Source organism: Tachyglossus aculeatus, chromosome 22 (assembly GCF_015852505.1).
Source record: "Tachyglossus aculeatus isolate mTacAcu1 chromosome 22, mTacAcu1.pri, whole genome shotgun sequence".
Classification (NCBI taxonomy): domain Eukaryota; kingdom Metazoa; phylum Chordata; class Mammalia; order Monotremata; family Tachyglossidae; genus Tachyglossus; species Tachyglossus aculeatus.
The window spans coordinates 35,696,057-35,723,297 of record NC_052087.1 but is presented as its reverse complement, the minus strand read 5'-3'; the positions used below and the strand labels follow the sequence as shown (position 1 = coordinate 35,723,297).

The 27,241-nt window shown below is 50.9% G+C and overlaps 1 protein-coding gene across 10 annotated transcripts in view; it reads right to left on the bottom strand.

The window, feature by feature from the left end:
• TMEM138 (transmembrane protein 138) overlaps nucleotides 1–24,566 on the bottom strand; it is a 31,611-nt gene extending 7,045 nt beyond the window's left edge. Inside the window, exons 1-7 of one of the 10 annotated variants that reach the window (XM_038764226.1) lie at nucleotides 24,327–24,566; nucleotides 21,139–21,310; nucleotides 14,845–14,920; nucleotides 4,210–4,311; nucleotides 3,065–3,157; nucleotides 1,743–1,944; nucleotides 956–1,513 (exon numbers count right to left, since the gene is read on the bottom strand). In XM_038764226.1, the coding sequence (XP_038620154.1) occupies nucleotides 1,498–1,513; nucleotides 1,743–1,944; nucleotides 3,065–3,157; nucleotides 4,210–4,311; nucleotides 14,845–14,920; nucleotides 21,139–21,310; nucleotides 24,327–24,454 (789 nt within the window). In that variant the 5' untranslated portion in view covers nucleotides 24,455–24,566 and the 3' untranslated portion in view covers nucleotides 956–1,497. The other 9 variants (XM_038764228.1, XM_038764230.1, XM_038764231.1 and 6 more) reach the window with 9 other exon arrangements.
• Between the last annotated feature and the right edge of the window lie 2,675 nt (nucleotides 24,567–27,241).

Sequence of the window (27,241 nt, the reverse complement as noted above, 5' to 3'; positions counted from 1 at the left end):
TCCCCCCCTTCCCAAAGCCCCCAATGTGGTGGCGACAGCAGCAGCAGCAGCAGCAGAGAGGATTTGCTTGAAGGGTCCCAAGCCAAAGAGGGGAGACCTCCCCGCTCCGCCCCCCACCTCACTCACACATACACGCAAAAACACACGTGCACGCACACGCACGCAGAACACACGCGAGGGCAGCGGGCCTCAAAGCGGGGAATTCTCACCACCTGTCCCAGCGGACGGCTTCGCCCGAGGCGGGAGAACCCAGGGACCCCAACCCTCTCCCCACCATCCCGACGGTCTGCTGCAAAACTAATTCCCCATCTGGGGAGAGGGTAAAGACCCAGGGAGGTGGTGGGGGTTCAGGCTGGGGAGAAGACGGGGGATCGTGAGCCTCGGTGACTCACGCTGGGATCTGACAGTCGATCGTATTTACTGAGCGCTTTCCGGGGGCAGAGCTCTGTAATACGCGCTTGGGAGAGTGCCATATAGCAGACATGGAGGAGGTCCTCGGAAGAGGCGGGCTGGGGGTGGGGAGAGGAGAGGCTCTCTTCAGGACGAGGAGCCGAGAGTGGAGGAACAGCGAAGGAAAAGAAGCACAGGATGTGGGATGGAAGAGGAGGGAAGCCCTTTGGGACGAACGCTGAAATACGTGATGCTTGGCAGGCAGGAACTTCCCCTTTTAGAGGAACCCAGGCCCCACTGCCAAGCCGGGCTCATTTCCCAGGTCGGACACCTTCGCGAGGCTCTGATTCCTGGGCCCTGCAGCCCACCCTGGGCTCCACTCATTCATTCGATCGTATTTATTGAGCGCTCACGGGGGCGGGGGGGGTCAAAGCACCGTACTAAGCGCCACAGTTACCAACAGGCTGCAGGACCTCGTCTACGTTTTTGGTAGGGCCCCCCGCCTTCCGGGGAGGAGGTGGGGGAAGGGGTGTTAGTGCCACGAGGAAAAAAGTTACAGCCCCAATAGCGGAAAATAAATATTTATTGTAAAATAGTGCTTGTTGCGAGACAGAGTAGAAAAATAACACCGTGAGCTAGTGATCAAGGGAAGGAGGAGTTGGGTCTCTTCTCGCTCCCACCCTTTGGGAGGCCAGGGAGCTGGCGGGGCGGGGGGTGAACGTACCCAACTGTGGGGGGCTATGTGTGTGTTTGTGTGTAAGAGAAGCTGCTCACGGTGAGCCCACGTGTGGTACTTCACCCCGTCTGCATCACGGGAGCTCTGGGGAGGAAAGGAGGCTGAGCAATGCTGCAGCCGGGATCCAGAGGGGGGGTTTAGGGTCCCCTAGCCCTGCCCGAGGCTCGGCTCCCCTAGGGCGAGGGGCGGCGTGCCCCCCTGCCCCTAAACACGCTAGTCTAGAAGAACGGAGCACGGCGGCCCTGTCCTCAGGCTGCAGCCCAAAGGCCATGGCTGGCAGAGACGGCGGAGGCGGGCCTGGCCCGCCCCACCCCGAGAGGCTGGGGCTGATCTTTCAGTCCCTCAATGAAGCCGGCTCCTCCTCTGGTACTTCAATATATATTCACACTACAGACGTGAAGAGACCCAAAGGCTTCGTTAAAGAGCGGCCACCGGTCTCGGCCGTCCGCCTCGGAAACCCGCCTGACCCCAGAGAGGCCAAGCGCCTCGACCCCCGGGCTTCCGCCTTCCAGCCGCCCCTTCTCCTTTCCCCCCGCCGCCCTCTAGGCCCGCCGCCGGCCCCGGGAGAGGCCAGGGAGGAGGATCGGCCCCCGGGTGGGTGGGGGGGCGGCGATACCTGGAGAAGGTGACCAGGGTGAGCACTTGGAGGAGCATCTCGGAGCCATAGAAGAGCAGCTGGATGGCGTTCGTGACGGCCTCGAGGCGCAGCACGTAGGTCTGCAGCAGCAGGTAATACGAGGCCATCATGGCCGCTGGGAAGGTCAGGGCCAAGCTGATGCCCAGCGGCAGCATCCTCTGGCAGAGGTTCCCCTTCGACCCTGTCACACACGGGCCCCGGAATCACCTCCGAGTGGGGCCCCGAATCCCGGCCCCCCGGCGCTCCCTGCCTGGCTGGGAATGGGGGTGGGGGGGTAGGGGGTGCAGCCGGAGGCACCCGCGAGCCCCGGGGCCTGCGACTGAGAAACTGAAATTTGGAGCCTTCGACTCGGGTAATGGAGTCGTTAGCCACCGGTCAATAATAATGATAACAGGGGTATTTGTTAAGCGGTTAGGGCCAGGCACCGTACTAAGCGCTGGGGTGGCTACAAGCCAATCGGATTGGACACAGCCCCCGTTCCATGTGGGGCTCACCGTCTCAATCCCCATTTTCCAGATGAGGTAACTGAGGCCCAGGGAAGTGAAGTGACATGTCCAAGGTCACACGGCAGACAAGCGGTGGAGCTGGGATTAGAACTCCAGACTTTCTGATTCCCAGGCCACTGCTCTATCCGCTATGCCATGCGGCTTCGAGCAATCAAAGGTATTTATTGAGCACTTACTCTGTGTGGAGCCCACTGTATAAGGCTTACCCTGTGCACAGCGTCGGACTGAGCGCTACCAACAGGGTTGGGGCTTACTCTGCGCACAGCACTGTTCTAAGCGCTTGGGAAAATCCACTCCAAATAGGGTTGGGAGGCATGATCCCTGCCCCCAAGGAGCTTCCGCTCTAACCTCCAATCTAAGAGAAAGTCAGGCGGTAGGAGTGGATTTAGGGCCCACTGCTCGTGGGAATTGGAGAGGGCCCGGGGTCAACGGGGGAGGGAGTCCTCAGCCCTGGTCCTGATGGGTGAAGGTTGATGGCAACTCCGTTTGCAGAACTGAGCCTGTATTCGGCATCTAAATCCAAGAATTTGAAATGTTTCTTGCCCCCTGTGTGGGCTGGGAGGACAGTCCTGATGTCTCCCCTCTATCTAGTGGCTCCTGTTGGGCAGCAGAGAGTGGTTGCAGGTTGGAGGGAACTTTGAACCTGGGGGAGCGTGGAGAGGAGAAGGCAAGAGAAGCAGCTGGATGCATTGCCCGATGCAGAATGAGAAGGACCAGATTTTACACCACGCCTGATCCCACTGACTCTGGAATCGACCTGCCTCGTACGGTACGTCCCGTGAATATCTCACTCACCAAAAAAAATCCTGATGACTTCGATTCCGAGATACAGGAAGAGCATCATCACATCCAGGATGAGGTTGGCCACGGGGTAAGGTAACAAGAGACCTGTCACGACCAAAGGTTTCAGGAAACTAAAGCAATTCAGAAAGTCCCCAGGCCCTTCTTATTACCGCCCAGTTGAAAATCATTAATGATACGGTCACAACAGCTGCCGAACCACTTCAGAGAAATACCACCGGGTAATAATAACTGTGGTATTTGTTAAGCGCTTACTTTGTACTAAACACTGAGGGGGAGGGGAATACGAGCAAATAGTGTTGTCCCATGTGGGCCCACAGTCTCAAACCCCCTTCTATAGATGGGGCCCAGAGAATAATAATAATAATAATGTTGGCATTTGTTAAGCGCTTACTATGTGCAAAGCACTGTTCTAAGCGCTGGGGGGATACAAAGTGATCAGGTTGTCCCACTTGGAGCTCACAGTCTTAATCCCCATTTTACAGATGAGGTAACTGAGGCTCAGAGAAGTGAAATGCCTTGCCCAAGGTCACGCAGGAGACAAGTGGCAGGGCTGGGATTCGAACCTGTGACCTGGTGGTGGGATCTGTTGGGAAAAAGAGATAGAGAAGCAGCGTGGCTCAGTGGAAAAGAGCCCGGGCTTGGGAGTCAGAGGTCATGGGTTCTAATCCCAGCTCCGCCACATGTCTGCTGTGTGACCCTGGGCAAGTCACTTAACTTCTCTGAACCTGTTACCTCATCTGTAAAATGGGGATTAAGACCATGAACCCTATGTGGGACAACGTGTTCACCTTGTATCCCCCCCAGCGCTTAGAACAGTGCTTTGCACATAGTAAGCGCTTAACAAATGCCATCATTATTATCATTATTATTATAAGGAAAGAAAAGGGGACTGGTGGTGGGATCTGTTGGGAAAAAGAGATAAGGAAAGACAAGGGGAGAGAGAGAGAGAGCTCTCCATCTTCCCGAATGGAACGAAAGGTGGCCAAGAGGATGCTCTCCATCCAAACGAACAGGCCCCTGAGCGGAAGGACGATGCAGAGGAGGTGGGCGGATAATTCGGCTCCCTGGCCTTCATTCCCGGGGCCCCTTCGGGTTCCCCTGGGCTGGCTGAGGCGGGCCCAAACCACTGGACTCACCTTTATACAGAAATACGAAGAGCTCGAGCAGGAAATAGGTGGCGGAGTACCATCCATGGAGAAAGAGCAAGATCTCCAGGGGGGTGGAGGCCAGTCGTTGACCTGGGGGGAGGACAAAACAGATCAACTGTAGGTAGGGGAAGGGGTCGAGGGTGGGGGGGCAACACCACCTAAGGACTGGGTGTCCTTCGGGTCCCATCACACACACACCCAGAGGCAGCCCTCTGTTGCCTTCCACTGAGCAGCGTGGCTCAGTGGAAAAGAGCCCGGGCTTTGGAGTCAGAGGTCATGGGTTCAAATCCCGGCTCCGCCACTTGTCAGCTGTGTGACTTTGGGCAAGTCACTTCACTTCTTTGTGCCTCAGTTCCCTCACCTGCAAAATGGGGATGAAGACTGTGAGCCCCACGTGGGACAACCTCATGACCTTGTATCCCCCCAGCGCTTAGAACAGTGCTTTGCACATAGTAAGCGCTTAACAAATGCCAATTATTATTATTATTACCTTAGGTGAGAAAGAAGGCCCTGGCCCAAGGCAAGTGGGGGTTGCTACTGTCTCCAGCTCCTTCCCCCCCTCCATCCCCCCAATTTGGCTCGGGGGCCACACTTCCCAGGATGCCTTTCGGCCAGCATTGTTGGCATGAGGCTTGGGAGTGGTTAGGCCCTGTTGGCTCTAAAGGGGGCGAGGGGGAGTCTGAGGTGACAAAGATACCCATGGGCGACGACGGAAAGTTGGGCAGCACTTGGGGGGGTCCCCAGGACTGGCTCTCTTAGAGGGGCGGCCCAGGCGGAAGGATCCGTCAGCAGGGGGAGGCGCCGCGTCCAACAGCCACAGGCGGAGGGATCCGCGGAGGGATCCCCCCCGCCCCTCCCTCGGGGAGCTCACCTCGCGCCGGCGCCATCTTTGGTTTCCATGGAAACGGAAAACCACCGTCGTTGCGGGCGACGGGGAGGCCGGAAGTGCGCCTCTCTACCCGCCGCCGGCCGCGACTCTATGATCCCCCGCCTTCTCCGGCGGCCATGACGTGAGGCGTCGTCGTGGCCTCAGGCCGCCATTAAGTGAAGGCTGAGGGGACGGGAATCCTGGCACCGTCGTCCCTTCCACATTCCCAATAATAATACCACTAATAATAATAATAATAATGGTATTTGTTAAGTACTTATTCCTGGTTAAATCCCGGCCCCGCTGGGTGACTTTGGGCAAGTCACTTCACTGGGCCTCAGTTTCCTCATCTGTCAGATGAAGTAACTGAGGAAGCAGCGTGGCTCAGTGGAAAGAGCATGGGCTTGAGAGTCAGAGGTCGTGGGTTCGAATCCCAGCTCTGCCACTTGTCAGCTGGGTGGCCTTGGGCAAGTCACTTCACTGGGCCTCAGTTCCCTCATCTGGAAAATGGGGATGAAGACTGTGAGCCCCTCATCATCATCAATCGTATTTATTGAGCGCTTACTGTGTGCAGAGCACTGTACTAAGCGCTTGGGAAGTACAAGTTGGCAACATAGAGAGACGGTCCCGACCCAACAGTGGGCTCGTGGGACAACCTGATTACTTTGTATCTAGGACAGTGCTTGGCACATTTTATTTTGAGAAGCAGCGTGGCTCAGTGGAAGAGAGCCCGGGCTTGGGAGTCAGAGGTCATGGGTTCAAATCCCAGCTCTGCCAACTGTCAGCTGTGTGACTTTGGGCAAGTCACTTCACTTCTCTGGGCCTCGGTTCCCTCATCTGTAAAATGGGGATTGACTGTGAGCCCCCTGTGGGACAACCTGGTCACCTTGGATCCCCCCAGCGCTTAGAACGGTGCTTTGCACATAGTAAGCGCTTAATAAATGCCATCATTATTATTATTAAATTATTATTATTAAATTAAATTATTATTAAATGGGGATTAAGCCCCACGTGGGACAACCTGATCACCTTGTAACCTCCCCAGCGCTTAAAACAGTGCTTTGCACATAGTAAGTGTTTAATAAATGCCGTTATTGTTATTATTCTCTGGGCCTCAGTTACCTCATCTGTCAAATGGGGCTGAAGACTGTGAGCCCCCCGTGGGACAACCTGATCACCTTGGAATCTCCCCAGCACTTAGAACAATGCCTTGCACATAGTAAGCACTTAATAAATGCCATTATTATTATTATTATTATTATTCTCTGGGCCTCAGTTACCTCATCTGTCAAATGGGGATGAAGACCGTGAGCCCCAAGTGGGACAACCTGACCACCTTGGAATCTCCCCAGCGCTTAGAACAGTGCTCTGCACATAGTAAGTACTTAATAAATGCCATTATTATTATTATTCTCTGGGCCTCAGTTACCTCATCTGTCAAATGGGGGTGAAGACTGTGAGCCCCCCGTGGGACAACCTGATCACCTTGGAATCTCCCCAGCACTTAGAACAGTGCTTTGCACATAGTAAATGCTTAATAAATGCCATTATTATTATTATTCTCTGGGCCTCAGTTACCTCATCTGTCAAATGGGGATGAAGACTGAGCCCCAAGTTGGACAACCTGATAATAATAATAATGATGGCATTTGTAAAGTGCTTACTATGTGCAAAGCACTGTTCTAAGCGCTGGGGAGGTTACAAGGTGTTCAGGGTTGTCCCGCGTGGGGCTCACCATCTTAATCCCCATTTTACAGGTGAGGGAACTGAGGCACAGAGAAGTTAAGTGACTCGCCCAAAGTCACACAGCTAAGTGGAGGAGCCGGGATTAGAACCCATGACCTCTGACTCCCAAGCCCGGGCTCTTTCCACTGAGCCACGCTGTTCTACCCACTATGCAGGCTGCTTCTCTAAACGTGGCAGCAAGTGGCATTGGTCAGCTAACTTGTACTTCCCAAGCGCTTAGTACAGTGCTCTGCACACAGTAAGTGCTCAATAAATACGATTGATTGATTGATTGATCAGGCCCCGTGAACAGTCGATCGATGACATCTCTCCCTGCGTGGCACCTACCTTCTTAACACTGATGCTTTTACAACTTGGGCGGCTGCTTTTGGCATCCCCAAATTTCATTTAGAACACATCCCTTCCCTCATCGGAAAGCTCCAGCAGCAACCCACTATTTTCCTCACATCGATCGTATTTGAGCTCTTATTCTGTGCGGAGCACTGCACTAAGTACTTGGGAAAGTGCAATGGAGTTAACCGAGCTGATCCCTGCCCTCGAGGAGCTTATTATGATCTATGATCTCTATTTATTTTACTTGTACTACATATTTACTATTCTATTTATTTTGTTAATGATGTGCCTGTAGCTTTAATTCTATTTGTTCTGACAATTTTGACCCCTGTCTCCATGTTTTGTTTTGTTGTCCGTCTCCCCCTTCTATTCCGTTGTTGGGTAGGGACCGTCTCTAGATGTTGCCGACTTGCGCTTCCCAAGCGCTTAGTACAGTGCTCTGCACACAGTAAGCGCTCAATACGACTGGATGAATGAATAATGGACAAAAACTCCCCATCCGTTGCCTTCGAAGACCTCCACTAGCTGTCTCCGTCTTACCTGTCCAGCCTCTTCTCCCACGACACCCCAGGTCACTCTCTTCTCTCAATTCAACTTCCAAATGTATCTTGCTCGCAATCCTCCCTTTAGAGAAGCAGCGTGGCTCAGTGGAAAGAGCCCGGGCTTTGGAGTCAGAGGTCACGGGTTCAAATCCCAGCCCTGCCACTTGTCAGCTGGGTGACTTTGGGGCAAGTCGCTTCACTTCTCTGGGCCTCAGTGATCTCATCTGCCAAATGGGGATGAAGACTGTGAGCCGACCGTGGGACAACCTGATCACCTTGTAACCTCCCCAGTGCTTAGAACAGTGCTTTGCATGTAGTAAGTGCTCAATAAATGCCATTATTATTATTATTCTCCAACTCATTGCTTCCACCTCTCCCCCTGCTCCTCTCCTCAAATCTGCTAAACCTCATCACGGCCCACTCTCCCAGCCCTTCTAATTAGACATTTCCGCGAGGCATTCTCTGAAACTATAATACCTCCTTGTTCATGTCTCTCCACCAACCACTACAGCACTCACTCGTGTTGATAGCTATTCCCTAACAGTTCATTTCGTCCCTGCTCTTACTCTTTGACATAGCGTATATTTAGTCATTTGCCCTCCTAAAATCACATCTTCTCCAAGAGACCTATGCAGACGAAGCCCTCTATTTCCCCTAGCCACCCTCCTTTCTGCATTGGTTGTGAACTTGGCTGTGTACCCCCTGAACACTTTGATATTCGCCCCAGCCCTACAATACTTTTGAAAATACGTTTACACTCTTACTATTTCCCCTCTCTGAAATCTATTTTAATGTCTGTCTCCCCGCTGTAGACCGTGGGCAGGGATCGTGTCTACCAACTCTGGTGTATTGTTCTGTCCCAAGCACTTATAACAGTGGTCTGCATAGAGTAAGCTGCTCAATAAATACCATCGATGGGTTCACTATGTTCACCTGTGGTGTGGTGAACAGATCCCTCTGCGTGGACTCATAGAAAGAGCACACACCTGGAAGTCAAGAGGATCTGGGTTACAATTTTGGCTGCTCACCTGCTTTGAGACTCACAAAAGTCTTTTAATTTATCTGTGCCCATTTCCTTATTTGTAAAATGGGGAATTCAGTGCCTGTTTTCTCTCCGTCGTCGACTGTGAGCTCCCTATGGGGCAAATACTGTGTCCGATCTGCTGATACTGTATCTACCCCGGCGCTTAGTATGGTGCTTGTGGCGTATACTAAGCGCATAACAAATACAACAATTATTATTACCCGTTTCCCTCAATCCTCGATAGTAGACCTTTACCTTCTGTTATATATTCTAAGTCTCTGGTATGCTCTGCCACAGAAATCATGATAACAATAATAATAATCATTATGGTATTCTGTGCTTAATACGTGTTGCAAAGCACTGTACTAGAAGCTAGGGAAGATATGAAATGATCAGGTCACGGCCTATATAGGAGGGAGAACGGGTACTGGATCTCCATTTTACAGATGAGGAAGCTGAGGAACAGAGAAATTAAACAACTTGCCCCAAGTCATGCAGCACTGAAGTGGCAAACGGTAGGTAACGGCACCACTGATGATTATTAAAATCCAAGGACAGATTCAATTATGGCCTTCGCTTCCCCTCTTCAGTTTACCCATCTCTAAGGAGGGGATCATTTATGCTATAAAAGCCACAAACCTGTGAGCCAGATCAACTTCTTGCTGCCTTTTCCCAGCGTTTCCTTCCCAAACAGCGCTAAAGTCCCAGGTTCGGATTAAAAAGCCCCAGTTTTGCAACGACAAGGGACCTTGAAAATCCACCCTGCCCGGCCTTCCACTGCCTGCCCTATAAACAAGTTAGAGCAACACCACAGAGATGCAGGCTGCTTAGCAATCAATCAATCAATCAATCGTATTTATTGAGCGCTTACTATGTGCAGAGCACTGTACTAAGCGCTTGGGAAGTACAAATTGGCAACACATAGAGACAGTCCCTACCCAACAGTGGGCTCACAGTCTAAAAGGGGGAAATCCCAGCACACCGATAACGTGTTTCTGACCCCCAATTACTGCCCTGTGTGGCTGTCCCAAAGGAGGCGGCCCAGGGGTGAAGGGGGCTGGAAATGGAGACCTGGGTCCCTCTTGGGGACGCAGTCTGGGGCAGAACTAGCCCCTCCAGTGAGGAGCGGCTTCATGGAGAGAGCCAGTCCAAGGGAACTTTGGGATGGAGAAGCAGTGGACCAGAGGAAACTGGTCAGGGAACCTGGCTCTGCCACTTGCCTCCCCTGTGACCTTGGGCAAATATGACTAATTGTGGTATTTGTTAAGCGCTTACTATGTGCCAGGCACTGGACTAAACTCTGGAGAGGGGACAGACAAATCACTCCATTTCTCCGGGCCTCAGTTTCCTCATCTAACGGGGATTCAATCGCCGTTCTCCCTCCGTCTTAGACGGTAAGTGCCGTGTGGGGCGCGGCGTCTTGGGGTGGAGAGGCAGGAGGACCAGTACGAGAGCTGATTGGGGACCTCATTGGTGCTGGGGTTCACTCCCCGCGGCTGGCTTTCCTTCCCCCTGTCCGCCTCCCCCGCCTCACCTCAGGCCACCGGGGAAATCCAGTTATCCTTCTAGATTCCTTAAGCTCATTAAGGCGGGGAACGTGTCCGCTAATTCTGTTGTACTGTACCCTCCCAGGAGCTTCGTACAGAGCTCCGCCCGGGGTAAGCGCTCGATAAATATCACTGATTGATCCATTTGGAGAGCGTCCCTGTATCCCCAGAAATTCTCCTGCTCCAACGGACCGCCAGAGCTGGCCTCCGCTTCTCCGTACTCCAGCGCCTCACAGCTAGGGAAGCGTTTCCTGCCAGGGGGTGTGGGTCGGAGGATGAAGAACGAGATAGCATCCCAAAGGACACGAGACTGACAGATTAGGTACCTTTTTGGAACCCGAATGGCTTGGTTCTTTAAAACTTTTCGCTCTGCGAGCGGCTATCTGGTTTCCTCCTGAGGTTGATAAGGCTTCTTGCTGAGAGCCAACACCCCAGGCGGACACAAAGGAGGGTCCCGAGTTCCTCTGATTACCTTTCGCAAGCAGGTTAAGCTGTCGAAAGTCAGGTCGGGCTACCGTCCTCTCACTTGCCGGGGATCCTACTCACTGTGGCCGGCCCTCTTCCGGGAGCGGCTGGAGGGATTCCGAGCCACAGTTCGGTGCTGCGTTTTGCCCACCTAATTCTGGGGGACTCTTTCGGGTGGACCCAGATCGTTCACCTCGGTCTAGAAGGAAAGGGGGAAACGGCTGAGAGATTCAGAAGGGAGAACTGAAACAACGCGCTTGAGGACTTGGCCAGCTTTAGCGGCAAAAAGTCTCTTTAAAGCACGGAGGCCCAAGAGTTCCCTGAAGTAGATTATCCTCCTCCCACCTTCTTAAGCCAACAGTTCAGCGGGGGGAGGCGTTTGGCGAGCCTTGGGCCGAGTGTCACCTACACGTGCTGTGAAACACTGCAGATGGAAAAGTGCTGAAACAGTGAAGGCAAGTGTTTAGAGGAAGAGTTCAGGGTTTGGATTACTTCCACTGGCTCTTTCCAGGCTTCTAAGGAAAAGCAACCGATCCCTAAGGCCCCCAACAGCGAGTTTGTTGTGGGCCGGGAACGTGTCTGTTTACTCTTATAGTGTACTCTCCCAAGTGCTTAGTACAGTGCTTTGCACACAGTAAGCGCTCAATAAATCAGATTGAATGAATGAATGACACAGACCCCAAGACAGATTTCTGCAAAAAAGGAATACAGTTTATTGTCTATTATAAAAAAATATATATATATATATATATATATATATATAAAAAAGGTGTGAAACACAAGAATCACCTAAGTCCCCAGATAAGGGTGGGTGGGGGCTTGGGGTCACTGTCTGCACCCACATAACCCAAATGTGAGAGACAGGATCTGTTTGGGAGAAGCTGGGATCGCTCCCCAGGCCCTCGCCTCTGGGAAAAGGACATCAGTAAAGGGAGGAGCAGAATGGAAGTAATGGTGGGGAGTGGGGAGAGCAAAGAGGAAGATGGGAGGGAGAAAAGTTGGCGAGTGAGTGTGTGTTAGAAGGGAAGCCAAAGAAGATGGTGGAGTAGAGGGGTGATCTTATTTTTCCCACAGTCTCCTCTCTTGAACTCCAATTCCACAACTGGCCGGAGTCCTGGGTACAGACTCCCTGGTCTGCCTTTAGAGTCAGCCTCTAATTAATAATAATAATAATGATGGCATTTATTAAGCGCTTACTATGTGCCGAGCACTGTTCTAAGCACTGGGGAGGTTACAAGGTGATCGGGTTGTCCCACAGGGGGCTCAATGTCTTAATCCCCATTTTACAGATGAGGGAACTGAGGCCCAGAGAAGTGACTTGCTCAAAGTCACACAGCTGACAATTGGCAGAGCCGGGATTCAAACGCATGACCTCCGACTCCCAAGCCCGTGCTCTTTCCCCTGAGCCACGCTGCTTCTCTAATTATAACCACTGTGGTGTTAATTAAGCGCTTACTGTATGCCAAGCACTCAAGTGGCGGGGTAGGTGTGGCACTATGAGAGCGGACACCGTCCCAGCTCCCCGAGGGGCTCGCAGTCGAAGGGGAGGGAGGACAAGGACTGAGTCCCCACTTTACAGATGAGGAAACCGAGGCCCAGAGAAGTGAAGCGACTTGCCCCCAGTCACCCAGCAGGGAAGTGGCGGAGTCGGGATTAGAAGCCAGGTCTCCCGTGCTCTTTTGGCTAGGCCACGCTTCTTCCCTAGGGTAGGGCGAGGGGCCCGAGGGAGGAGGAAAGAGGGGAGGCTCCTACGTTAAGGTCCAGGCCGGCCGATCGCTCTTGGGAGGCTGTGGCTGGGCAGGAAGTCCACCTGTCCGGAGGGAGAGGGCTCAGCCGCGGACCTGTGTGAACTCCTTGCGTAGCCACAGAGAGTCCTGGTAGAAGCGGGGGTCGCCCAGGCGCACAGCTGTCCTTTTGTAGAAGTAGTAGTACAGTACAGCTGCTGGGGACGACAAGGGACAGAAGAGGCGCAGAGTTTCAGTCAGTTTGGGGGAGGACCGCTCCGTCTCTTCCTCTCGTATTCCTTTCCTCTTCACATTCACTTCCTCTGCGGGAAATCCCTGTTTCTGGGGCAGGCCGGGGTCCCCGTGACCCCCGAAGCGGGAGGAAGAACGACTGAACTCCCGTGGCTCGGGTCCGTCTCCCAGGGACGCGGGGGACTCTTCTCATCAGACTAGGTGGGAGGTAAGTGAGACTCTAATGTCGAGCTCGCCGCTCATGCCCACGTCCTACGTCTGGCCTGAAACTCATTCCTGACAGACCACCACTCTTGCCCGCCTTCGAAGCCCTCCCAAAATCACATCTCCAAGAGGCCTTTCCTGCCTAAACCCTCGTTTCCCCGACTCCCTCTGCCTTCTGTCACTCTGCCGGCTCCGCCACTTGTCAGCTGGGTGACTTTGGGCAGGTCATTTAACTTCTCTGTGCCTCAGTTCCCTCATCTGTAAGACGGGGATGAGGACTGTGAGCCCCCCTTGGGACAACCTGATCTCCTTGTAACCTCCCCAGCGCTTAGAACAGTCCTTTGCACATAATAAGCGCTTAATAAATGCCATCATTATTATTATGCGTCGCCTGTGTGCTTGGATCAGTGACCCTTTTAAAAGCACCTGGTATTCACTCCACCCGCATCCCTGTAGCGCTGACAGGCAGAGCCGCAATTTATTTTAATGTCTGTCTCCCCCTCTAGACTACAAGCTCCTTGTGGGCAGGGAATGTGTCTATTAACTCTGCTGTATTGTAATAATAATGGCATTTATTAAGCGCTTACTATGTGCAAAGCACCGTTCTAAGCGCTGGGGGGGTTACAAGGTGCTCAGGTTATCCCATGTAATAATAATAATAATAATAATGGCATTTATTAAGCACTTACTATGTGCAAAGCACTATTCTAAGCGCTGGGGGGGGGGTTACAAGCTGCTCAGGTTATCCCACGTGGGGCTCACGGTCTTAATCCCCATTTTACAGATGAGGTAACTGAGGCACAGAGAAGTGAAGTGACTTGCCCAAGTCACACAGCTGACAAGTGGCGGAGCCGGAATTTGAACCCATGACGTCTGACTCCAAAGCCCGGGCTCTTTCCACAGAGCCACGCCGCTTCTCTGTACTGTACTTTCCCAAGCGCTTAAGCCAGTGTTCTGTGCGTAGTAAGTGCTCAATAAATATCTCTGATTGATTGATGGAGAAGAGTCACTTCCAGGCTTCATTCATTCATTCAATCGTATTTATTGAGCGCTTACTGTGTGCAGAGCACTGTACTAAGCGCTTGGGAAGTACAAGATTGCAACATATAGAGATGGTCCCTACCCAACAGCGGGCTCACATTCATTCAATCGTATTTATTGAGCGCTTACTGTGTGCAGAGCACTGGACTAAGCGCTTGGGAAGTACAAGTTGGCACCATTCATTCATTCATTCAGTCGTATTTATTGAGGGCTTAGTGTGTGCAGAGCACTGGACTAAGCGCTCGGGAAGTACAAGTTGGCAACATTCATTCATTCAGTCGTATTTATTGAGCGCTTCCTGTGTGCAGAGCACTGGGCTAAGCGCTTGGGAAGTACAAGTTGGCACCATTCATTCATTCATTCAATTGTATTTATTGAGCGCTTAGTGTGTGCAGAGCACTGGACTAAGCGCTAGGGAAGTACAAGTTGGCAACATTCATTCATTCAGTCGTATTTATTGAGCGCATCCTGTGTGCAGAGCACTGGACTAAGCGCCTGGGAAGTCCAAGTCTAGAACAGTCTAGAAGGGAAGGCTTCACGGCCTCATGTTACAAAGCAGGGAGCTCAGGGACTTTCTGGCTAACAGGCTGGTCCCAAAGATCAGTCCCTTTTTATTTTATTTTACATTTTTATAGCACTGACGAGGCTGCTCTGTTCTAAGCGCCGTGGTGGGTCCAAGGTAATCAGGTTGGACGCAATCCCTGTCCCACGTGGGGCTCCCAGTCCATTTTACAGAGGAGGCAACCGAGGCCCAGAGAAGTGAAGTGCCTTGCCCAAGGTCACACAGCAGACAAGTGGCAGAGGCAGGACTAGAACCCAGGTCCTTCTGAATCCGAGGACCCCGCTCGATCCAGTAGGCCACGGCGCTGCTTCTTACCCAGTCTCTGGAACACAAACAGGGCTTGGAGTCCATCGGTCCAAATGAAACGATTGGAGTTTTTCCAGCGCAAATTCTGCAGGAGACACAGGGGGTCGGAGAAAAGTCAAACAATCCCGTTCCCGGTCCTGCCACAGCCCTGGTCTTCCTGTGCCCCTGGTCTCTGGGGGTGGTGCCCGTATATCCCCCAACTTGTACTTCCCAAGCGCTTAGTCCAGTGCTCAGCACACAGTAAGCGCTCAATAAATACGATTGAATGAATTAATGAATCCCCCGCCTAGGTGAAGAACTGTGGCAGCTATCTGAGTCTCTCTCACTTCTCACCGAGCTTCTCACTCATTCGTTCATTCCATCGTTATTTATGATTATTATTATTAATAATAATAGCATTTATTAAGCGCCTACTGTGTGCAAAGCACTGTTCTAAGCGCTGGGGAGGTTCCAAGGTGATCAGGTGGTCCCATGGGAGGCTCACAGTCTTCATCCCCATTTTACAGATGAGGGAACTAAGGCCCAGAGAAGTGAAGTGACTGGCCCAAAGTCACACAGCTGGCAATTGGCGGAGCCGGGATTTGAACCCCTGACCTCGGACTCCAAAGCCCGGGCTCTTTCCACTGAGCCACACTGAGCGCTTACTGTATGCACAGCACTGTACTAAGCGCTTGGAAAGGACAAATCGGCAACATATAGAGACGGTCCCTACCCAACAACGGGCTCACAGTCTAGAAGGGGGAGATAAACAACAAAACAAGTAGACGGGTGTCAACACCATCAGAATAGATAAATAGAATTATAGCTTCATACACATCATTAATAAAATGGAATGCTAGAGAAGCAGCGTGGCTCAGTGGGAAAGAGCCTGGGCTTGAGAGTCAGAGGTCATGGGTTCGAATCCCAGCTCTGCCACATGTCTGCTGTGTGACCTCAGGCAAGTCACTTCGCTGAGCCTGTTACCTCATCTGTAAAATGGGGATTAGGATTGTGAGCCCCACGTGGGACAACCTGATCACCTTGTAACCCCCCCAGCGCTTAAAACAGTGCTTTGCACATAGTAAGCGCTTAACAAATGCCATCATTATTATTATTATTATAAATGTGTACAAATATAAACAAGTGCTGTGGGGAGGAGGAGGTGGCAGGGCAGAAGGAGGGAATGGGGGCAATGGGGAGGAAAGAGTCTCGCCTGGGACTTCCTTTTCTGCGAAGGCCTTCCTACTGCAGTCTTTTAGACTGTGAGCCCACTGTTGGGTAGGGACTGTCTCTATATGTTGCCAATTTCTTCCCAAGCACTTAGTACAGTGCTCTGCACACAGTAAGCGCTCAATAAATACGATTGATGATACTGCAGGTGTCCATCCCTCCTCCCCCCCCCCCCCCGCCCCTTCTTTCTTAAACCCTTTTTTTCCTGCCCCTGGCAGGGAGAGGGTCTCAGGTGCACGTAGAGGTTAATGTGCTCAACGGCTTAACATGGAAAGCCGGGGCCTATTCCGGTTTCAGGACTCAGATCCCGGAAAAATCTTCTTACACGTCCAGCGGGCAGCGGGAGCCCGGCTCAGGACCTTGCTTCTCAAAAAGGACCCTGTCCTGGCCGCTCCTCCTCCTCCTGTGGGCTCCATCTCCTCCTGCTAAAAGGGAGGGGGCTGCTCCCTTTCCAAGCCCAGAGAAGCTTAGGGCTTGGAAGGCTCCAAATTCATTCATTCAATCATATTTATTGAGCGCTTACTGTGTGCAGAGTACTGTACTAAGCCCTTGGGAGGGGCATATTACTCCCCTCCTCAAAAATCTCCAGTGGCTACCAATCAATCTGTGCATCAGGCAGAAACTCCTCACCCTGGGCTTCAAGGCTCTCCATCCCCTCGCCCCCTCCTACCTCACCTCCCTTCTGTCCTTCTCCAGCCCAGCCCGCACCCTCCACCGCTAATCTCCTCACCGTACCTCGTTCTCGCCTGTCCCGCCATCGACCCCCGGCCCACGTCATCCCCCTGGCCCGGAATTCCCTCCCTCCGCCCATCCGCCAAGGTAGCTCTCTTCCTCCCTTCAAGGCCCTACTGAGAGCTCACCTCCTCCAGGAGGCCTTCCCAGACTGAGCCCCTTCCTTCCTCTCCGCCTCATCCCCCTCTCCATCCCCCGCATCTTACCTCCTTCCCTTCCCCACAGCACCTGTATATATGTATATATGTTTGTACATATTTATTACTCTATTTATTTATTTATTTTACTTGTACATATCTATTCTATTTATTTTATTTTGTTAATATGTTTGGTTTTGTTCTTTGTCTCCCCCTTTTAGACTGTGAGCCCACTGTTGGGTAGGGACTGTCTCTATATGTTGCCAATTTGTACTTCCCAAGCGCTTAGTACAGTGCTCTGCACATAGTAAGCGCTCAATAAATACGATTGATGATGATGATGATATAGAGATGGTTCCTACCCAGCAATGGGCTTACAGTCCAAATCAGACCAGCCAGAGCCGGTGAGGGGAAAAAAAGGGACGGAGAAGAGCAAGCAGAAGAAAGATCCGCACTTTGGGCTCCTAACTTATCTTCAGTTTGGATCGGAGGTCCAAGGAGACAGCTTGGAGGGGACCCTTCACAAACGTGGGTGATAAGGACTAGAATCCAGATCGGGAGGAGGGTGGCAGGCACTGAGCTGAAGTCTGGCCTTTGCTCTCCATAACATCACCATCAATCGTATTTATTGAGCGCTTACTGTGTGCAGAGCACTGTACTAAGCGCTTGGGAAGTACAAGTTGGCAACATACAGAGACAGTCCCTACCCAACAGTGGGCTCACAGTCTAAAAGGGGAAAACATCAATAGTTTTGGTTGTCTGGGTGTTTGCTATTAAGCATTCATCTCAAGGAGTGTCCCGTGTCATTAGTAATAACAATAATGATGGTATTTGTAAGAGCCAGCAGAAGAAAGATCCGCACTTTGGGCTCCTAACTTATCTTCAGTTTGGATCGGAGGTCCAAGGAGACAGCTTGGAGGGGATCCTTCACCAACGTGGGTGATAAGGACTAGAATCCACATCGGGAGGAGGGTGGCGGGCACTGAGCTGAAGTCTGGCCTTTTCTCTCCACAACATCATCATCAATCGTATTTATTGAGCGCTTACTGTGTGCAGAGCACTGTACTAAGCGCTTGGGAAGTACAAGTTGGCAACATATAGAGACGGTTCCTACCCAGCAATGCGCTTACAGTCCAAATCAGATCAGCCAGAGCCGGTGAGGGGGAAAAAAAGGGACGGAGAAGAGCAAGCAGAAGAAAGATCCGCACTTTGGGCTCCTAACTTATCTTCAGTTTGGATCGGCGGTCCAAGGAGACAGCTTGGAGGGGACCCTTCACAAACGTGGGTGATAAGGACTAGAATCCACATCGGGAGGAGGGTGGTGGGCACTGAGCTGAAGTCTGGCCTTTTCTCTCCATAACATCATCATCAATCATATTTATTGAGCGCTTACTGTGTGCAGAGCACTGTACTAAGCGCTTGGGAAGTAAAAGTTGGCAACATATAGAGACGGTCCCTACCCAACAGTGGGCTCACCGTCTAAAAGGGGAAAACATCAATAGTTTTGGTTGTCTGGGTGTTTGCTATTAAGCATTCATCTCAAGGAATGTCCCGTGTCATTAGTAGAATAACAATAATGATGGTATTCGTAAGAGCAAGCCGAAGAAAGATCCACACTTTGGGCTCCTAACTTATCTTCAGTTTGGATCGGAAGTCCAAGGAGACAGCTTGGAGGGGACCCTTCACAAACGTGGGTGATAAGGACTACAATCCACATCGGGAGGAGGGTGGCGGGCACTGAGCTGAAGTCTGGCCTCTTCTCTCCATCACATCAATAGCTTTGGTTGTCTGGGTGTTTGCTATTAAGCATTCATCTCAAGGAGTGTCCCGTGTCATTAGTAATAACAATAATGATGGTACTTGTAAGAGCAAGCAGAAGAAAGATCCGCACTTTGGGCTCCTAACTTATCTTCAGTTTGGATCGGAGGTCCAAGGAGACAGCTTGGAGGGGACCCTTCACCAACGTGGGTGATAAGGACTACAATCCACATCGGGAGGAGGGTGGCGGGCACTGAGCTGAAGTCTGGCCTCTTCTCTCCGTCACATCAATAGTTTTGGTTGTCTGGGTGTTTGCTATTAAGCATTCATCTCAAGGAATGTCCCATGTCATTAGTAATAACAATAATGATGGTATTTGTCAAGCGCTTATTACGTGCCGAGCACTGTTCTAAGCGCTGGGGGACACACAAGGTGATCGGGTTGTCCCAGGTGGGGCTCATAGTCTTCATCCCCATTTTACAGATAAGGTCACTGAGGCCCAGAGAAATTAAGTGACCCGCCCAAAGTCACCCAGCTGACAAGTGGGGCAGCCGGGATTAGAACCCACGACCTCTGGCTCCCAAGCCCGGGCTCTCTATTATTGTATTGGTTAATACAGTAACAATAACGAGAAGCAGTGTGGCTCAGTGGAAAGAGCCCGGGCTTGGGAGTCAGAGGTCATGGGTTCAAATCCCGGCTCTGCCAATTGCCAGCTGGGTGACTTTGGGCAAGTCACTTCACTTCTCTGGGCCTCAGTGACCTCATCTGTAAAATGGGGATGAAGACTATGAGCCCCACGTGGGACAACCTGATCACCCTGTAACCTCCCCAGTGCTTAGAACAGTGCTTTGCACATAGTAAGCGCTTAATAAGTGCCATTATTATTATTATTATTATTTTGGGCCTGGGAGTCAGAAGGACCTGGGTTCTAATCGCGGCTCCGCCGCTTGCTTGCTGTGTGACCCCGGGCAAGTCACTTCGCTTCTCTGTGCCTCAGTGACCTCATCTGTAAAACAGGGACTAAGAGTGTGAGCCCCATGGGGGACAGGGATTGCGTCCAACCTGAGTCGCTTATACCTCCCCCAATGCTTAGAACAGTGCCTGCCACATAGTAAGCACTTAAGAAATACTACAAAAAATAAATATCAAATTAGTAATCCTATAAACACCCAGTTATTCCATTTGGGGGGGAAGACGAGTCCCGGAAGAAACCGGATCAGGGCCCCAAATGACCAAAATTGCCTTTTTGGTCAGTCCTAGAAGCACGGGCTAGGAGACAGACTCGAAATGTGACCCAAGTGGTGGTTGGGAACCTGACATAAGGAGGTGAGATCAGTTCAGGGCAGAGCGCTTACTACGTGCCAGGCACTGTACTAAGCGCTGGGGTGGATACAAGATAATCAGGTAGGACCCAGTCCATGTCCCTCCTACGGCTCCCAGTCTTAATCCCCATTTTAAAGATGAGGGAACTGAGGCGCAGAGAAGGGAAGACACTTGCCCGAGGTCATACTGCTGGAGAAGCAGCGTGGCTCAGTGGAAACAGTACGGGCTTTGGAGTCAGAGATCATGGGTTCGAATCCCAACTCCGCCACATATCTGCTGTGTGACCTTGGGCAAGTCAACTTCTCTGAGCCTCAGTTACCTCACCTGTAAAATGGGGATTAAGATTGTGAGCCCCACATGGGACAACTTGATCACCTTGTATCTCTTCCCCTCGTTACCCCCTCCATCTTACCTCCTTCCCTTCCCCACAGCACCTGTATATATGTACATATGTTTGTACATATTTATCACTCTATTTATTTTACTTGTACATATCTCTTCTATTTATTTTATTTTGTTAATATGTTTGGTTTTGTTCTCCGTCTCCCCCTTCTAGACCGTGAGCCCACCGTTGGGTAGGGACTGTCTCTATAAGTTGCCAACTTGTACTTCCCAAGCGCTTAGTCCAGTGCTCTGCACACAGTAAGCGCTCAATAAATGATTGATTGATTGATTGTATCCCCCCCAGGGCTTAGAACAGTGCTCTGCACATAGTAAGCGCTTAACAAATGCCATCATTATTATTATTTTATTATTAGGTGGCAGGGCAGGTCCTTTTGATGCCCAGACCCGGGCTCTTTCCACTGCTTCTCTAATCTAATCTCAAATTCGCCCTTCAGAAGCACCCCTCCACCACTGTCTGCATGACTTCCTCCCAGCTAGGTCGTGGTGGCTGCTATCATTTCAGCTTTTCAGCTGTCCTCTCAGGGAAAAGGAGAGGAAGACGTCTTTGGGTTCAGCCGAAACCCTGAAAACCCTGAAACGCGCTCTAGACGGTAAGCTTGTTGTGAACAGGGAACGCGTCAACCCGCTCTGTTCCCCCGTCACCTCCCAAGCACTTAGTCCAGTGCTCCGCACACAATAAGAGGTCAATAACTACCGCTGATTGATTGCTTCAGGCCCCCTCCCGGGTTCGGGTCCTTACCATGACCCAGACGTGGAAGGAGATGCTCAGAGCTAGGTATGTGGCCGCCAAGACGATGGTCCCCTTGAATTTACGAAAGAGGAGACTGACCAGGCCGGCCTGGAAGACGAAGGTATTGAAGAACATGAGGAAAAGGATGATGACGTTGAAGAGGGTGGCGATATCTTGGATGCTGCGGGGACACAAATCAGATTGGGGCTTGGATGCAAATCTCACAGCCGCACTGAGAAGCCCCCCACCTTTGCCTCTAAACCCCAGACCATTCTCACAGCTCGGTGGGTGACCTGAATCCTACTCCATGGTGAGAATAATAATGACAATTATTATGGTGATGATGGTTTTCGTTACGCACTTACTCTGTGTCAAGCGCTGTTCTAAGCACTGGGGTAGATACGAGTTAATCAGTTTGGACCCCAACCCCGTCCAACGTGGGGCTCGCTGTCTAAGCAGAAGGGAGAACGCATTTTTTTTATGGTACTTCCCAAGAGCTTAGTACAGTGCTCTGCACACAGTAAGCGTGCAATAAATATGACTGAATGGATGAATGGTATTCGTTAAGCGCTTTTTATATATGTCAGGCACTGTACTAGATACAAACTAATCAGGCTGGACGCAGTCCTTGTCCCACATAATAATAATAATGGCATTTATTAAGCGCTTACTATGTGCAAAGCACTGTTCTAAGCGCTGGGGAGGTTACAAGGACATGGGACTCTCAGTCTTAATCCCCATCCTGCAGATGAGAGAACTAAGATGCAGTGACTTGCCCAAGGTCACACGGCAGACAAGTGGCACAGCCGGGATTAGAATCCAAGTCCCCTGACTTCCAGACTCGTGTTCTATAATAATAATAATGATGGTATTTGTTAAGCGCTTACTATGTGCCAAGCATTGTTCTAAGTACTGGAGGAATAATAATAATGACGGTATTTGTTAAGCGCTTACCATGTGCCGAGCCCTGTTCTAAGCGCTGGGGTAGATACGAGGTGATCACGTTGTCCCACATGGGGCTCACAGTCTTAGTCCCCATTTTACAGATGAGGTAACTGAGGCACCGAGAAGTGAAGTGACTTGCCTAAAGTCACACAGCTGACAAGTGTCAGAGTCAGGATTCAAACCCACGACCCCTGACTGCCGAGCCCATGGTCTTTCCACTAAGCCCCGCTGCTTTCATCCACCAGCCTCGGTGCCGCAACCACTCGGGAAACATTCATTCAATCGTATTTATTGAGCGCTCACTGTGTGCAGAACACTGTACTAAGCGCTTGGGAAGTACAAGTTGGCAACATATAGAGACGGTCCCTACCCGACAACACAGTCTAGAAGGGGGAGACAGACAACAAAACACGTGGACAGGTGTCAGGTCCTCAGAGCAAATAGAAATAAAGCGAATCATTAACAAAATAAATGGAATAGCAAATTTGTACAAGTAAAATAAATAGAGCTGAGGGAATACAAAAGATGAGCAGATAAGCAGCGTGGCTCAGTGGAAAGAGCCCGGGCTTGGGAGTGGGAGGTCGTGGGTTCTAATCCCCGCTCTGTCACTTAGCTACGTGATTTTGGGCAAGTCATTTAACTTCTCGGGTCTTTCCATGCTGGTGTCACAGAGCTGACGGGTAAAAACCCGCGCTGCCTTCAAAAACGCAGCGGCTCTCAGACCGTTGGCACCTCGCACCCAGCAGGACCAGCCAAGGCGGGCAGGTGACTCCCGTGGCCCGGTGAACAGACCACGGGCCTGGGATTCAAAATAATAATAATAATAATGGCATTTGTTAAGCGCTTACTATGTGCAAAGCACTGTTCTAAGCGCTGGGGAGGATTACAAGGTGATCAGGTTGTCCCACTGGGGGCTCCCAGTCTCCATCCCCGTTTTACAGATGAGGGAACTGAGGCCCAGAGAAGTGAAGTGACTTGTCCAAGGCCACACAGCTAAGTGGCAGAGCTGGGATTCGAACCCACGACCTCTGACTCCCAAGCCCGGGCTCTTTCCACTGAGCCACGCTGCTTCTCTAAAAGGACCTGGGTTCTAATCCCAGCTCCATCACTTGTCTGCTGTGGTCAAGTCACTTCTCTATGCCTCAAGTTACGCCACTGTAAAATTAGGACTGTGAGTCCCGTGTGGGACTGTGAGCCCACTGTTGGGTAGGGACTGTCTCTATATGTTGCCAACTTGTACTTCCCAAGCGCTTAGTACAGTGCTCTGCACACAATAAGCGCTCAATAAATACGAATGATTGATTGATTGACAATTACCTCATCTGTAAAATCTGGATTAATACCGCGCGCCCCATGTGGGTCATGAACTGGAGCCAACCTGATTATCTTGTATCTGCCCCAGCACTCAGTACAGTGCCTGGCACAGAATAAGCCAATAAGAAATACCACCCACAAGTTTTGCTCTACACTCGGGAAGTGCTTACTGATTGCAATTATTAGTACAGCGATGATACTTAGCGCTTAGTACAGTGCTCTGCACACAGTAAGCGCTCAATAAATACGATTGAATGAATGATGATAAATAGGTTTCTAGACTGTGAGCCCATTGTTGGGTAGGGACTGTCTCTATGTGTTGCCGAATAATAATAACGGTATTTGTTAAGCGCTTACTATGTGCCGAGCACTGTTCTAAGCGCTGGGGGGATACAAGGTAATCAGGTTGTCCCACGCGGGGCTCACAGTCAGCAGCGTGGCTCAGTGGAAAGAGCCCGGGCTTTGGAGTCAGAGGTCGTGGGTTCAAATCCCAACTCCTCCAACTGTCAGCTGTGTGACCTTGGGCAAGTCACTCCACTTCTCTGGGCCTCAGTTACCTCAACTGTAAAATGGGGACTAATACTGTGAGCCCCCCCTGATCACCTTGTAACCTCCCCAGCGCTTAGAAAGGTGCTTTGCACGTAGTAAGCGCTTAATAAATGCCATCATTATTCATCATCATCATTATTATTATTTTTGTTAATCCCCGTTTTAAAGATGAGGGAACCGAGGCACAGAGAAGTTAAGCGGCTCGCCCAAAGTCACACAGCTGACAATGGGCGGAGCGGAACTGTACTTCCCAAGCGCCCAGTCCAGTGCTCCGCACACAGTAAGCGCTCACTAAATACGACTGAACGAATGAATCTATTTCTGAGGGGTAGGAATCAGGAGTCCGGATTTCAGTTTCAGAGTTTAAGGATTCGCCCTGCTGAACTCACATGAAGAGCACCAGCTGGACGACGGGAGCCACGCGCAGTAGCTCGGAGAAGGAGTTGACGAACAGGTCGTAGAAGAGGAGCAGGAACTGCAGGGACAGCACCAGGCTGTAATTACTCGTCTGGAGCATCTCCTTCTCCAACGCTGGGCGTCAGCGGGAGCATCCCCCGCGGAAACGGGACCGCGGCCCCTCCGCAGCGCGGAGGGAGAGGCCCGGATTTCCCTCCGGTGCCGGGACTTCTCCTGCAGCCTGTCGGGAGGGAAGACGGCAGGAGTTAAGGTATCTGGAAACTCCTCACATTGGAGAAATAATCATATAAACCCACCTTCTGCGGGGCAGAGGCACCTCTAGAATTCTGCCTTCGCCAGCCGGTCATTCATTCATTCAATCGTATTTATTGGGCGCTTGCTGTGTGCTGTACAGAGCACTTGGGAATAATAATAATAATGATGGCATTTGTTAAGCACTTACTATGTGCGCTGTTCTAAGCGCTGGGGGGGATACAGTGTGATCAAGTTGTCCCACGTGGGGCTCCCAGTCTTAATCCCTATTTTTACAGATGAGGTGACTGAGGCTCAGAGAAGTTAAGTGACCCGCCCAAGGTCACACAGCAGACTTGTGGTGGAGCCGGGATTCGAACCCATGACCTCTGACTCCAAAGCCCGGGCTCTTTCCACTGAGCCACGGGGAAATACAATTCAGCCACAAACAGAGACAATCCGTGCCCACAACGGGCTCATTGTCTAGAGAAGCAGCGTGGCTCGGTGGAAAGAGTCCGGGCTTGGGTGTCAGAGGTCGTGGGTTCTAATCCCGGCTCCCCCCCATGTCTGCTGTGTGACCTTGGGCAAGTCACGGAACTTCTGTGAGCCTCAGTTACCTCATCTGGAAAATGGGGATTAAGACTGTGAGCCACATGTGGGACAATGTGATCACCTTGTATCTAGAGAAGCAGCGTGGCTCAGTGGAAAGTGTGCGGGCTTGGGTGTCAGAGGTCATGGGTTCTAATCCCGGCTCCCCCACATGTCTGCTGTGTGACCTTGAGCAAGTCACGTAACTTCTGTGAGCCTCAGTTACCTCATCTGGAAAATGGGGATTAAGACTGTGAGCCAAACGTGGGACAACATGATCACCTTGTATCCCCCCAGCTCTTGGAACAGTGCTTTGCACATAGTAAGTGCTTAACAAATGCCATTATTATTATTATTATGAGACAGACATCAAAACAAGTAAACAGACATCAGTAGCATCACCACAAATAAATAGAATTATAGATATATACACATCACTCACAAAAATAAATAGGATTATAATTTTAAATATGTGCTTATATACCCAGGTGCTATGGGGTGGGGAAGCAGTGTGGCTTAGTGAAGAGCATGGGTTGCGGAGTCAGAGGTTGTGGGTTCTAATCCTGGCTCTGTCACTTGTCAGCTGTGTGACTTTGGGCAAGTCACTCAACTTCTCTGTGCCTCAGTTCCCTCATCTGGAAAATGGGGATTAAGACTGTGAGCCCCACGTGGGACAACCTGATTACCTTGTATCCCCCCCAGCACTTAGAACAGTGCTTGGCACATAGTAAGGGCTTAACAAATACATCATTATTATTATTATTATTAGTGCAAAGGAAGCGAGTCGGGGCTATGGGGAGGGCAGGGGGAGCAGAGGAACTGCCACACTTTTTTTTAAATGATATTTGTTAAGCGCATACTATGCACCATTCATTCATTCATTCATTCATTCAATCACACAGTACTATGTATAGAAGCAGCTTGGCTTAGTGGAAAGAGCCCGGATATGGGTGTCAGAGGATGTGGGTTCTAATCCCAGCTCCATCCCTGGTCAGCTGTGTGACCTTGGGCAAGTCACTTCACTTCTCTGTGCCTCAGTTATCTCATCTGTAAAACGGGGATGAAGACTGTGAGCCCCACGTGGGACAACCTGATCACCTTGTGATAATGATGGTATTTGTTCATTCATGCATTCATTCAATCGTATTTATTGAGCGCTTACTATGTGGGAAGCACTGTACTAAGCGCTTGGGAAGTACAAGTTAAGCGCTTACTATGTGCGAAGCACTGTTCTAACCTTGTATCTACCCCAGCGCTTAGAACAGTGCTTGGCGCATAGTATACATGTTTAACAAATACCCTTATGATGATTACCAGACACTGTGCTAAGCGCTGTTCCCTGCCTGCCCAGAACTGGGGCCCCTCCGGTCCTGGGGCTCCTCCCTGTCCAGGTGCGGAGGACTTGGGGGTCCATTCATTCATTCAATCGTATTTATTGAGCGCCTACAGTGTGCAGAGCACTGTACTAAGCGCTTGGGAAGTACAATTCAGCAACAGATACAGACAATCCCTACCCAACAACGGGCTCACAGTCTAGAACAGTGCTTTGCACATAGCATGCGCTTAATAAATGCCATCATTATTATTATTAGTACTAGAAGGGGGAGACGGACAACACAACAAAACATGGAGATGGGGGTCAAAACCGTTAGAATAAATAGAATTATAGCTATCTACACATGACTAATAAAATAGGGTAATAAATATGTACAAATAAAATAAAGTAATAAATATGTGCAAATAAAATAGAGTAATAAACGTGCACAAATAAAATAAAGCAGCGTGGCTCAGTGGAAAGAGCCCGGGCTTAGGAGTCAGAGGTCATGGGTTCAAACCCCGGCTCCGCCAGTTGTCACCTGTGTGACTTTGGGCAAGTCACTTAACTCCTCTGGGCCTCAGTTACCTCATCTGCAAAATGGGGATGAAGACTGTGAGCCCCTCATGCGACAACCTGATCACCTTGTAAATCCTCAGCGCTTAGAACAGTGCTTTGCACATAGTAAGTGCTTAATAAATGCCATCAGCATGGCTCAATGGAAAGAGCCCGGGCTTTGGAGTCAGAGGTCAT